We start from the raw sequence: 14,455 nt of genomic DNA, 5'->3' as shown, positions 1-14,455 counted from the left end.
ATTTTGTACTTAAAATTAAAAAAAATATTATCCAAAAAAAAAAAATCGTGAAAATCGCAGAATGTTGACTTTTCACATGGGCCTTTCCGCCCACCATAAAGGCAGCTCCTGACCAATTCCCATAATTAGACTCAATCACTGAATTGTTTTGATGGTGCTCTCTGTCATTTGAATTTTGCTTGAGGTCTCAATAATTTTAAATTATAAAAATTTCATTAAAATTTTTAAAATTATAAATATCAAAAGGAACATAGCTAAACCATACACGCTTTGAAAAGTGATTTATCTTGAAAACAACAAGTTATAATAAACAATTTCCTTATCTGAAGCATGATTTTGCTATACAGAAGCCATTGATAAATGTAAAATAAGCCACAAGCTACCTTTCACTCAAAGAATCTAATTGCTAAGGACTGATACATAATCTCGTTTGTTTCAACGTTTTGTTCAGCTGAATATTTCGGTTCATACAGCTTTTGCTTGGGATTTAGGGTTCGTTTGGGACGGCTTTCTTATTATTTCTTAAAGCAGTTTTTAAGTACAAATATTTTAATTTTTATTCAAAAAAAGTGCTTTAAGAAGCAGTGATAAAGCCGTCCCAAACGAAATCTTAATTGAAAAAAACACTAATCACAAAACAAGTATAGTAATTTTAAGATCCTGACCAAAAAAATTTTCCTATTTAATTCCTGTTTATAGTCACCACTTACCTCTATAAAGGAGGGTGAAGTTTGGTTCTATTTGAAGAGCCATGCTTGAAACCTAAAAAAAAAATCCACTGCATTAAGATCACACATAGAAAACAACAGCTTGTTATTATGCTATTGCAATATATGAGAACTGTTGCATCATAATTTAATTGCTAAGACCAGCTAAAGCCTGTAAATAGAAACTCAATTTTGTTAAATGGATATCCAGGAACTATGAAAAAACAGATGCTTGTTACAGCTGCATGTACGGCCATTTGTATTCTAAGGCTTCGTTTGGGACAACTTTTTTACTGTTTTATAAAACAGCTTTTTAGTACAATTTTTTTTTTTAATTTTTATACTAAAAAGTTGCTTTAAGAAGCAGTAAAAAAGCCGCCCCAAACGAAGCCTAGACCATTGCCCATACGAAACAAATTCTGCTCACCTTTCCAGATCTTGTTTCAACAACTAGTATCCTTGAGAACTATGCAGGGATGCTATAACAATGTTAACATAGCTCAAGATTATGATTAGTTACTTCTTTTAGTATCAAGAAAAGCTCAATGCGAACAAACATGAGTAAATGGGTCTAAAGCTTCATTTGGGACAGCATTTTTATTGTTTTTTAAAACAGTTTTTTAGTAAAAAAATTCTAAACATTAAGAAAGCAGCCGTAAACAAAGCCTAAGCATGAACAAGGGTCAGCTCGATTAATGCTTGGAGTAGCAGCCAGAGGAAGAAGCAACACAAAAGAATAAAAATAGCAAATGTATATATGACCTACCTGATTTTACTACCTTCAATACATATATATAATTTCTATATCAAAATACTATATCTGGCTGAGCATAAAAAGGTCAAAGATAAATGAAATTTTAACTGAAATAGAAATAGCTGTAATAGAAAATAAGTGGAGAGTGATATTGGTACTGTAATGGTAGTGGAGTACCCCTCAATGGCATATGCACTACTTCAGATCTCCTCAGCCTCAGAAGAGCTCGCTTCTGGCGAGTTGATAGAAGAGGAGCATTATCAGGTGGATGGTAGATGTGGATGTCAGCACCATTAAAAGTATAAGAAGTTTTGAGTTTAGAAAGTAAATCGACAACGTAAGCATTGTCATTGATTCGGTACAATTTGTGGGAGACGAGCCAATCTTTCTTGGATAGAGCTTGGAGCAACTACCTGATGGGAATCGCTATTTGCGTAGGCGAAGCATAAGAAGATCACCAAGATTGAAAAACTTTGATTCTACGATGTTGGTCAGCTTGTTGCTTACAAGTGTCATTAGAGGTTGTTAGCTTCTCTTTGACAGTTTTCAACATATCAACATATTGAGTTGATGTTTTGGAAGATGACTGGCTGTGGCATTTGGGAAGAATGGCAAGATCAAAGGGGTGTGATATATCATCAAATAATTTTTATGACCAGGCACGAATATCAAGGCAAATTTAAATTGTAAACTTCTGAAATTAAATCCATGACACCATCCAAACTCCAATTTCAGCAAACTTATAGTTAAATTGAACGTCTCGAAAAGATGAAACCAATGACATCAAATTTGACCCAATTCGATCCCAAATGAGTCCAAATGAAGGGTCTGAAGCACATTTAGAAGGTTCAAAACATAAAGTGGATGACCAAAGTCACCAAATGATATTCAAATGTGACATGCTTATAGTCGAATCAAGTGGCTCGACGAGACAAATCCAGCGAGCCCAAGATCCCTGAATTTTGGTATCATTAAGGCACTTAAATGCTCGATAAACGATCCATGATCAAAGGAGATAATATTGGCCGTCTATTTGAAATACTTCCAACATGTCCTTGATCTTCTCCATATTTACTGATCATGCCACTCATAGAATACTATATATAAAACCCTCATTCTTCACTGAAGGGGGGACAAAGCAAGGAGAAAATAAGAGATGAAAGGAAGAGAAATCTGATATATCTCTTGCCATCGAGCTCCTCGACCACTGCTCGGCCATAGACCGTCACCGGATTTTCGCCCGACCACCACTTGTCACCGAACTTATGCCTGGACAACAGCGTCGCCTACCATCAACGGTCCTTCCGATTGTCGTCGCCTGACTATAGCCCTTCCGACCACCGTCGCCCAACTACAGTCTTTTCGACTTCCGTCAACTGCCGACTATGGTCTATCGTTGCCCAACTATAGTCTTTTCGACCTCTATCACTAGCCGACTACGGTCTCTCCGACCACCATCTCCAGACTACGGTCTCCCTGACTACTATCATCTAACTACGATCCTTCCAACCATTGTAACCAGACTAGGTTCTCTCTAACCTCCATCGCGCGTCGATTTTAGTCCTTCTAACCATCATCACCTGACTAAGGTCATTCCAACCACAGTCGTCCGACTATGGTTTCTCTAACCTCCGCCGCGTCGACTTTGGTCCTTTTAACCACCATCATCAGCTACAATCTTTCTGACCTCCGTCGCGTGCCGACTACGGTCCATTAGACCACCGTCTCCAACGAGCCCAAGATCCCCGAATTTTGGCATCATTAAGGCACTTAAATGTTCGATAAACGGTCCATGATCAAAGGAGACAATATCGACCGTCTATTCGAAACACTTCCAACATGCCCTTGATCTTCTCTCTATTTACTGGTCATGCCACTCCTAGAAAATTATATATAAACCCCTCATTCTTTACTGAAGGGGGGACAAAGCAAGGAGAAAATAAGAGATGAAAGGAAGAAAAATCTGATATATCACTTTCAATCGAGCTCCTCGACCACTGCTCAGCTACAGACCGTCACCGGATTTTTGCTCGACCACCACTCGTCACCGGACTTCTACTTGGACACCAGCGTCGCTTGCCAACAACGGTCCTTCCGACTGCCGTCGCCCGACTATAGCCCTTCCGACCATCGTCGCTCGACTACAGTCTTTTCGACCTTCGTCACCTACCGACTACGGTCTCTCCAACAACCATTGCCCGACTATAGTCTTTTTGACCTCCATCACCAGCCGACTAAGGTCTCTCCGACCACTGTCTCCAGACTACGGTCTCCCTGACTACTGTCGTCTAACTACGATCATTTCAACCATCGTCACCCGACCAGGGTCTCTCTAACCTCCGTCGCGTGTCGACTTTAATCCTACTAACCATCATCACCTGACTAAGGTCATTCCAACCATAATTACCCGACTATGGTCTCTCTGACCTCCGTCGCGTCGACTTTGGTCCTTCTAACCACCATCATCGATTACAATCTTTCCGACCTCCGTCGCGTGCCGACTATGGTCCTTCAGACCACTGTCTCCGACTACGGTCTTTCCGACCTCAGTTTCCCGTAAACTATAGTCTTTCCGACCACCTTCATCTGACTACGGTGCTTCCGACCATTATTGCAGGACTATGGTCTTTTCAACCTTCGCCGCCTTCCGATTATGGTTATTTAGACCATCGTTGTCCGATTACGATCTTTCTTAGGGCTGCAAATGAACTGAGCCGAGCCGAGCCGAGCTTCGGCCTGTTTGTGTTTTCGAGCTCATTTGTCAAAATCGTGCTCAAGCTCGGCTCGAAGCTCATCGAGCTTCTTGGATAGTTGTTCGAGTTCAAGCTCATTTAAAACGAGCATGTTTGAGCTCGGCTCGTGTTCAGCTTGTGCATTTGCAGCCCTAGTCTTTCTGACATTCGTCACCCGCCGACTATGGTCTTTCCGACCTCCTTCTCACACTAACTACGGTCCTTTCGACCACCGTCGCCCGACTACAGTCTTTCCAACCTTTGTTGCCCGACTAAGATTCTTCTTATCACCATCGCACGACTACGATTTTTGTGACCTCCGTCGCCCACCAATTATGATCCTTTCAACCATCGTCGCCAGACTACGGTCTTTCCGACCTTCGTTGCACGATTACAGTTCTTCCGACCACCATCGCCCAGCTATGATCCTTCCGACCTACATCGCTCGCCGACTAAGGTCCTGCCGACCAAACGAATATGTCAGCACTGTTTATTCCAATCCCACCATGTAATATGATGTATATTTTCTACATCGACCAAAGGCCCTCCTCCCAATGAAGGGCCTCATTTGTAATCAACTGCAAACACTAGTGGATTTATTTAAACTGGGCAAGGCCTCGTGAGTTTTCCCCCTTTTCAAGGGCTTTCACGTAAAAACTCTAGTGTCTCTTATGAATGCTACACCCCTATCTTTCATCTATTTGTGTGTTGGATCTTCGTACAAAATTCGACACTCGAATTCATATTTCTTGTAACGTCCATAATTATTGAAAACTATGAGTTACTCATAACAAATAGAAGAAATCTCTGAACAAATTTGACGGATGAAAAAACTCTGAACAACCTTCTCTTCGTTCCATCTCTTTTCTTCAATAAGACATGATGCTGAAATTCAGATTTTTCATCTTAAAAATTATTTCAAAAAAATTTTGAATTATTACATTTCTCTACCACCGTGAATTTTCCAGGATGCGACAAGGTGATTTGGCATCTTTGTATAGACTATATTAAAAGGCCATTGACTAGTGGAACGGTTAGGTATAGAGTTATAGTCAAATTCAGCTTGACCAAGTACTTTGATGACCTCTGTTAAACCAAAAGCACCTCTATGTTTTAGAATTTTGCTTCAACATACTTCAGAATTCAGGAATATCAAAATAAAAGCTGCATCAATTGTTACTGATGGAATTATATTACTTCCTGCTCCCCTTGTCCTACCACTGCCACCTCCACCCCCAAACCTAATCGGCCTCTGATGGTGAGAACTGAAATTCTTGTGAACAGTGCATGCTTTTCAGCATTAAGAGAGATAAATGATTGAAGACAATATGCCAAATAGTCTGCCATAAACAGTGGTGAAATGAAGGTGAGGACAACAGTTGTCATGATGAGCATTGTAAAATTGAGTCCAACGGTAGGAAAAGGAAAGAGATGGTCAATAATATGCGTCAAAAACCTTCTTGAGCGATACCAGACTTCCAACACTGTTTTCACCGAAGCATTCCTCACTCAACAAAAAGATTTGATAGTTGTTAGCAAATGATCCATTAAAGCACAGCAGGGGGACAAGAATTTCCACCCAGGATAATAGTACAAAATCCTGAAGTTCTTGAACCTCGTATAATTGCTCTCCTTGAACTAGTAATAAGAGAATATGTTAGACCGGTCCATTGGACTAGTCCAGCCGGTCCATGTGGGACCGGCCCAGATGCAAACGAGGCGGAGTGCCTCTGCTTCTGGTTTTTGCCGCACAGACCGCAGGAGCTAACGAAACTTTTTAGAAAGGATTTTTGAGGGATTTGGGAGGGAAATTTGAATGTAGGGACTGTTTAAGGATTCCCTTTTGATTTGTATGCATTAAAAACTTTGTTTTCCTAGGGTTAGGGCATCTTGAATTTGGCTAAAATTTGAGATCTCTTAGATTTAGGTTTCCTTTGGGCTCTAGTGGTGTCTAGAGATTTGGGAGAGATCGATCCTCCTCTCGAATAGAGGATCAAGTGTATCTTGCTATTTTCCGTTAAGCTTTCATCAAGTAATACAAATTATATACTGTTTTTGTGATTTTGTGCGGATTATTTAGAAGAATTCTTGTTGTTTTCAGAAGATTGACAGGAAATACTAGCAATCTACAAGTGTTTCCTATTAGAATACTAAAAGAAGGGGAGAAAACCATAAAACATTAGAAACACACTGAATTGTAGTCGCCCTGAACTGGCTTCAACCAGTTCCCTAGCAGAACTTCAAAATTAGCTCAAGGATAACGTCATCACGATTAAAGAAACTAAAGTAATTACAATTTTGTATAAAGAAACTTCTAGAGTTATTTATTACTAACATCCCCCCGCAAGCTAATGATATCGGAAGAAATTAGTAGCTTGGTTGTTAGCTCTTTGAACCGAGCATTTGATAATGACTTGGTAAATAAATCGGCTAACTGATCTTTGGTAGAGATGTGATGAACTTGGATGCAATTATTTTGAATACATTCTCGGATAAAATGACAATCAATTTCAATATGTTTCGTCCGAGCATGGTAAACTGGATTATTTGCTAAGGCGATAGCCGAGGTATTGTCGCAATACATAATTGTTGGTTCTTTTTTAGGGCAATCCAGTTCTTGAAGTAGACGACGAAGCCAAATAATTTCAGTTGTAGTTGCAGCTACGGCTCGATATTCAGCTTCAGTGGACGATCTTGCAACGGTAGATTGCTTCTTTACACTCCAAGAAACGAGAGAGTTGCTGAGAAAGTTGCAGTATCCTGTCGTCAATTTGCGATCCTGTTGATCACCAGCCCAATCAGAGTCAGAATAAGAAGTTAGAGTGAGAGAGTTACCTGATAACGGTAGACCATGATGAACCGTTCCACGAATGTAACGGAGAATACGTTTTAGCGCAGAGAACTGATGTTCAGTTGGATTGTGCATTGCTTGACTGGCGCGGTTTACTGCATATGCAATATCAGGTCTAGTTAAGGTTAGATATTGCAAAGCCCCTACCAATTGGCGGTATACGGTAGGATTTGAAAAACTTTTGGATTCGACAGAACTATTTTGTTTTGGATTTGCCGGAGTTGCCAAAGGTTTACAGTTTTTCATACCTGCTCGTTCAAGAATTGACTCCGCATATTTGGTTTGGTGTAACAGTAAGCCACCAGCAGTTCGTTCAGCAGTTATACCGAGGAACTGATGAAGTGAACCAAGATTTCACATATTAAACCGTCCATGTAAGCTATCCAGTAATTTCGTATGTAGAGAAGTATCATTCCCTGTTAATATAATGTCATCTACATACACTAAGATATACATTAGTGCATTTTGTTTAGAGTATATTAACAGAGATGGATCCGAATTGCTTGTTTTAAACCCAAATTTATGTAAAAAACCTGTAAATGTTTCAAACCATTTCCGAGGCGCTTGTTTTAGGCCGTAAAGCGCTTTGTTTAATTTACAAATGTAAGTAGGATGAGTAGCATCTGTAAAGCCAGGAGGCTGCTTCATATAAACTGAATCAGAAAGAGAACCATGTAAAAAAGCATTCGAGATATCTAATTGATGCAACGGCCAATTACGATGTAAAGCAATGGTAATAAGAATTCGTAAAGTAGGAATTTATACAAGACTAAACGTATCAGTGTAATCTATACCAAATTCTTGATTGTATCCAAGAGCAACTAGTCTAGCTTTATATCTCGCAATTGTACCATCCGAATTTGTTTTAGTGCGAAAAATCCATTTACATCCAAGCACATTTAAATTCGGATTAGGGGGAATTAATTCCCAAGTACCTTGCGATTGAAGAGCTTGGAATTCCGTGGACATAGCATGACGCCAATGCTCATGCTTGATCGCTTGACTGTACGATGTTGGCTCAGGATCAGTGATTTGATGTGTTAGATCAAACACTTTCTTGGGCCTTAAATGTCCAGTGCGTAATCTTGTTTGCATCGGATGTTGAATAGGTCTGGGGCTGGGAATGATTTGAACCGAAGTAGAAGACCTCTCAGATGGCGTGAATGCAGGCGGCAGAGTATGTGATGTACTGGAATCCGATGAAGAGGATTTCGATGACCACTTCTGTAGTGCAGTTGTAGGCACTAACAAGAGTGGTGGCAGATATGTACTAGAACTAGTAGATTTAGATGAGGAATGCTTACGCAGTTGATCATGAAAAGGAAAAATGTTCTCATTAAAAATAACATGCCTGGAAGTAAAAACACGATGGGATTTAGGGTCCAAACACCGGTACCCTTTTTGATTTGTAGCATAACCAATAAACACACAAGGCAAAGACATAGAAGACAGTTTAGATTTAGCATAAGGGCGTAACCATGGATAACATAGACAACCAAAAACCTTTAAATGCTTGTATTCATGAACTTTACCAAATAATTTTTCATACGGAGTGGTGTGATTTAAATTAATTGTGGGCATACGATTTATTAGGTAAGTTGCCGTGTAAATAGCATCAACCCACATGGATGTTGGAGCATTGGAATTAATAAGTAAACTACGAACTGTTTCAAGAAGATGACGATTCTTACGCTCGGCTAATCCATTTTGAGCTGGAGTATATGGACAGGTATACTCATGCTTGATGCCCCATTGAATACAGTAGGATTGAAACAGGTTGTTTAAATACTCACCACCACCGTCTGTTCAAATAATGCGTAAACGAGAATTAAATTGACAGGAAATCATTTTATGAAAGTTAATAAAGACAGAAGTAATAGCAGATTTATTTAAAAGCGGAAAAATCCAACAGTAATTCGTGTAATCATCTATAAAAGACACAAAATAACGGTATCCTTGCACATATATAGTAGGAGATGGCCCCCACACATCTGAATGAACTAAATCAAACGGCTCATTCGTGTTTGAAACAGAAGCAGAAAAGAGTAATTGTTTACTTTTGGCTAAGTGACATGTGTTACATTGAGTGTGAGAATAGTTTGTATAAATGCAAGAATGAAAACGAGACAAAAGTTGTAAAGTAGAATGAGTCAGATGCCCAAGCCATTTGTGCCAGAGATCAGGAATTGTCTGAACAGAGATTAACGCAAGATCTGCAGGTTGAATGGAGGATCGAACATGGTATATACCATTATGGCATGGACCGTGAAGAAGAAGCCGATTGGTCTTCGAATCCTTAATTTGATAATCGTTAGAATCAAAACGAATAATACAATTGTTATCTTGAATCAATTTATGGACAGAAAGTAGATTGAATGATAAGTTGGGAACAAGATGAATATTATGTAAAACAAGATTACCTGACGGAGTAGGTAATATACCTTTCCCTGTATGACGAATAGGGATTTGCTGGCCATTTCCAAGAGTAACTTGAGAATTACCTGTATATGGTTCGGTTGAATTGAGTTGAGAAGAATCAGTTGTTAAATGGTTGGATGCTCCACTGTCAAGAACCCAAGTTGATGCTCGTGAATCGTCTGGGATAGTGAACAAAGCTTTCTTTGATGTTTCTTCGGTATAGCTCGGATCTGTTCGATACCAACAACGAATGGCCGAATGGCCATTTTTCGAACAGATTTGGCAAGTTATATTTATTGCAGGTCTTTCACTTGATTGTTATTCTGATTTGATCCACGACCTCGTTTGCCACGGTATGTGTTAGATCTTGGCGACCACGACCTCGAGACGCAAGTAAAGCCGTCATGTTGTCGGATAGATGAATTTGTTGAAGATCATTTGCTGCTTCTTGAATGAGATTCTGTTCTTCAGTGCAAAGCAGACTGTACAAATCATCCAAACTGAGAGGTTGGAGATTTGTGCGGATGGCAGTTTTGAAGGCCTGATACATGGCGGGAAGAACATTGAGAGTATAGAGTATCACATCTTCTGGATCTATTTGGCAACCAGCTGCAGCGATGGAATCTACCTTGGATTTGATTTCAAGAAGATAGGCAGTCATCGTTTTATCACCTTTGGTCAGGTGATGAAGATCATTTTTCAGCTGGATGACACGCGATCGGGTGGTAGATTGTAGCAGATTTGAAAGAGTTTGCCAAATCTCATAGCAGTGATTTAAGGAAAGTACATAAGGAAGAATAGAAGGAGAAATAACCGAGTATAAGGCAGCAGATAGATTTTGATCGGTAAGAATCCAAAGATCACGGGATTCAGTAGATGTCGTAGGGCACGACGAAGATCCGTCCAAGAATCCTTTAAATCCGTTTGCTGAAAAAAAAAATTTCAACTTGAGATCGCCAAATCGGGTAGATGTCCGGCGTTAAGGAATTTGGAACTAATTTCTTGAGATTACTCATAAGAAAAATGAGTTGAGGTGGAAGAACAAGCTGAGAAGGAGCGGTGGAGTCCGCATTTGTGGAGGAGTTGGACATCCTTCCGATGTAAGACAAGAAAGAAGAGAAAAAAAAAAATCGGAAGACGAGCTAGAGAAAAAATTGCTCTGATACCATGATAACCATGGGATACCGTGAGGCTACAGGTTGAAGAGAGAGCAAAGCACATAAAATGAAAGAGAAATTGTATTCATAATAATCTCGGTACAAGCATACTATGGTCCTTATAAAGAGAAAATAGAAAAGTACATGTCATCAAGATTAAAGAAAAGGACACGTCATCACGATTAAAGAAACTAAAGTAATTACAATTTTGTATAAAGAAACTTCTAAAGTTATTTATTACTAACAATTAGCATATTATAAACAACAAAAGTATGATGGCCTCAGATAATGAATCTATGGAAACATATTACTGTTGACACATTAAAAATAAAAAAGAGTTTCTTAAGTTTCACCCTTCTTAATAAATTGGAATATCAGTCATTATTCCAAGTTCAAAGATAAGTAAAAATAAGCCCTCTGAAATGACCTACAGAAACTTGGAAGTAACTACACGAATCAGCAAGAATAATTAGTGCATTGACAGAAGTTATACTCATACCTTTAAATTTGTTTGAAATTGTTCTAATCCAAGCTGTATCTTTGTCGCTATATGCATAATTTGCACTAGATGCCAACAACACGAACCCTTCAATATTTGTTCTACTATCGACCAAAGCACAAGAATCACCAAAAACTGGCTGTACGAGCAGAGAAAATGTTCCTCTAGGTAGCATTTGCCGCAGTTCAGAACCTGCTGACACTAGTAGAATAATATAGAATAAATATTTTTTTTTCATGGCATAGTACTATAGTAGTATAGTAGTATAATAACAGTATAGTAATATAGTATAATAAAGTATAGTAGTATAATATAGTATAGTATAATAGTAGCAGTAGTATAATATAATAGTATAGTAGTAGCGTAGTATAATATATTATAGTATAATAGTATAGTATAGTAGTATAATAGTAGTAGCAGTATAATATAGTATAGTATAATTATAGTAGTAGTATAGTATAGTATAGAAGTAGTATAATTTAGTATAGTATAGTATAGAAGTAGTATAATTTAGTATAGTATATTATTGTAGGACTAGTAAGATAGTATAGTATAGTAGTACAACATAGTAATAGTAGAATTATATAGTATAATATAGTATAATATTGTATTATAGTAGTATAGTATAGTAATATAGAATAGTATTGTAGTCGTATAGTATAATATAGTATAGTAGTATACAGTAGTAGATAACATAGTGTAGTATAGTAGTATAGTAGAATAATATAGAATAAATATTCTTTTTTCATGGCATAATAAATCTGAAAAAAGAATATTCGGAGTATAATTTTGGGAAAACATCAAATGCAGAATACACCAATGCTTATGGTAGAAGAAGCGTCCAAATTTCATTTCTAAAACGGTTAACAAGACTTTGCCAGGGTAATACACATAAAAGCTTAAAAAATTAAGTACATTCTATAACTTCAAGGTAATGTATCTAAATTAAACAATGCTTGATAAAGTATTAAAAAATTAAGAGCATGAAATTTCCAGTCTCGTTAAATATTGCAATGACATTGAAATTTGAGAGCAGGAGGTTTCATAGTAATCACAATAACATGATTGAGACTATGAAGGAAATTAGAAAATAATTGAAGAATGTGTGAATATGTGGATGTGGGTGTGTGAGGAGGGGTTTGGGGGTGTTGATAAATGTTTATTTAGTTATGCTCCAACTTTATGAATAAAAATTCAAGTATTGTCTAAATCTTCTAAGCGCATAAAAAAGAAAGCTTACCTGGTCTCTGTGGAAAATAAAGAGTGTCCTTCAGATCCAGGAACCCCACTTCTTCAAACTTCTTTGTCAGACATTCCAGTATTTGATCTTTGGAAATACCTTCGGGCATATTCCAATAGCCACGTACACATGATGCATCTTGGAGCACAATAAGCTGGTTAAACAAGAGTCTTAGATATATTGCTTGTCCAGCAAAGGAAAATCTCAGCCACAAATCATATTTGTTATATATCACTTAACATTATCTTCCACAAAAGTGTCAAACCATCCAGATGGATAGTTTAAGGCACACTCCATTAGGAAGAATGATATCCATACAGTACAAATCAGCTAGCATTTTTTTTTAATATTATACTATAGTATGAGTTCTTTTTCTTTTTTATTTTTCTTTATTTTTTTGTGTGTGAAGTCATAACCATTAACCAGTGCTATGTTTTAGTATTATTGGAAGTATGAAGTAGTACCACTGACATGGAGTTTGTATTGCGCAAGAGAACATATGATGCCCATGCTAAATCTTCCCTTTGAGAATCTAAGAGATTTTCAGACATAATAAATATTTGTTGGTTTCCTTCTGGTAAATTTGATCGGTCTACTGGATTTTCTCCCTGCAGCAAATTTCATACATAAGAATGCAAGAAAGAATTGTCCCTAAATTAATACCAGTAGAAATGTAAACCGATTCTAACTTACCGTTAACACTGCGTTTTTTTTTTTCATGAAAATCGTTTGGAAAAGTACGAACAAGCTACGACAGTCAGCCACTGAAAAATAATGATCCAAAATTGTGCAGGCCAATACTATAAAAACTAATACTGCTAAATGCTATCATTGAACAACCTACGAGCTCTAACAATGCGAGAAGAGGAGAGATTATGAGACTTAGTTGTGATCAATGATCGTTGCAAGAGATTATTATAAGACTAGATGTATTTCTAAATTTGCATCGTAGTAGACTATCATAGTTGTTTTGTAATTTCAGCTTTATAGCAGTTATGGGAGATGCTTTTAAAAAAGTAGTTTAATTATATCATTGAATTTTATTTTGGCTTTTAATACAGATTTTTGTTTTTATCGGTGTATTAGTAAAATTGAAGTCAGAGAGACTTTAAAGAAAATGAATGGTAGAAAAGCTGTTGGACCTGATGATATTCCGATAGAGGTGTGGAAATGCTTAGGAGATGAAGGAATTTCTTGACTTACTAAATTTTTTAATACTATTTTGAAGACTAAAAAGATACCAGATGAGTGCATAATTAGTGTGTTAATTCATATTTTTAAGAATAAAGGTGTTGCACAAGATCTTGTGTGAATTATAGAGGAATTAAGTTAATGTATTATACTTTAAAACTATGGGAGCGAGTTATGGAGCATAGGTTGCGGCGTGATACTAATGTTTCTCAAAATCAATTTGGATTCATGCCAGGTAGGTCGACTATGGAAGCCATACATTTATTAAGAGATTTGATGGAGAAATATATAGAAAATAAGGATGATCTACATATGATATTTATTGATTTAGAAAAAGCATAAGATAAAGTTCCAAGAGAAGTGCTATGGAGAGTTCTTGAAAAGAAAGGAGTTAATAATGCTTATATTCAAATCATTAAAGATATGTATGCAAGAGCTATAACTTGTGTTCAAACACAAGGTGGTTTGACCAAGTATTTTCTTATTTCGGTTGGGTTACATCAAAGATCAGCCTTAAGCCCATATCTTTTTGCTTTAGTCATGGATGTTCTCACTAGACATTTGCAAGAGGATGTACCTTGGTGCATGTTTTTTGCTGATGATATTATTCTTGTTGATAAGACTAGAGAGAGAGTTGAAAGTAAACTTGAATTATGAAGGTCAACATTAGAGACTAAAGGTTTTCGCTTGAGTAGATCTAAAACGGAATATATGGTGTGTAATTTTAGTAGTACTAGATCTAGTGAGGGGATTGTGACTAAGCGATCAAGTCATTAATAAGAGTACACGTTTTAGATATCTTGGATCTTTTGTTCAGAGTGATGGTGAAATAGATGGGGATATTATCAGCATAATTCAAGTTGGATGGTTGAAGTGGAGGAATGCATCGGGCTTGTTGTGTGATAG

General features: G+C 37.4%; 1 protein-coding gene across 1 annotated transcript in view; it reads right to left on the bottom strand.

The window, feature by feature from the left end:
• Positions 1-357: 357 nt before the first annotated feature.
• The window catches only part of LOC110110572 (protein COFACTOR ASSEMBLY OF COMPLEX C SUBUNIT B CCB2, chloroplastic), a gene marked incomplete in the record, with an annotated part of 16,243 nt that continues 2,145 nt past the window's right edge, over positions 358-14,455 (bottom strand). Inside the window, 4 exon segments of the mRNA XM_028701139.1 lie at positions 358-762; positions 11,119-11,319; positions 12,359-12,512; positions 12,823-12,950. Coding sequence (XP_028556972.1) covers positions 713-762; positions 11,119-11,319; positions 12,359-12,512; positions 12,823-12,950 — 533 coding nt within the window.

The sequence above is a fragment of the Dendrobium catenatum genome, unplaced genomic scaffold, assembly GCF_001605985.2.
Source record: "Dendrobium catenatum unplaced genomic scaffold, ASM160598v2 fragScaff_scaffold_1639, whole genome shotgun sequence".
Lineage (NCBI taxonomy): Eukaryota > Viridiplantae > Streptophyta > Magnoliopsida > Asparagales > Orchidaceae > Dendrobium > Dendrobium catenatum.
This window is presented reverse-complemented; position numbering and strand designations above follow the sequence as displayed.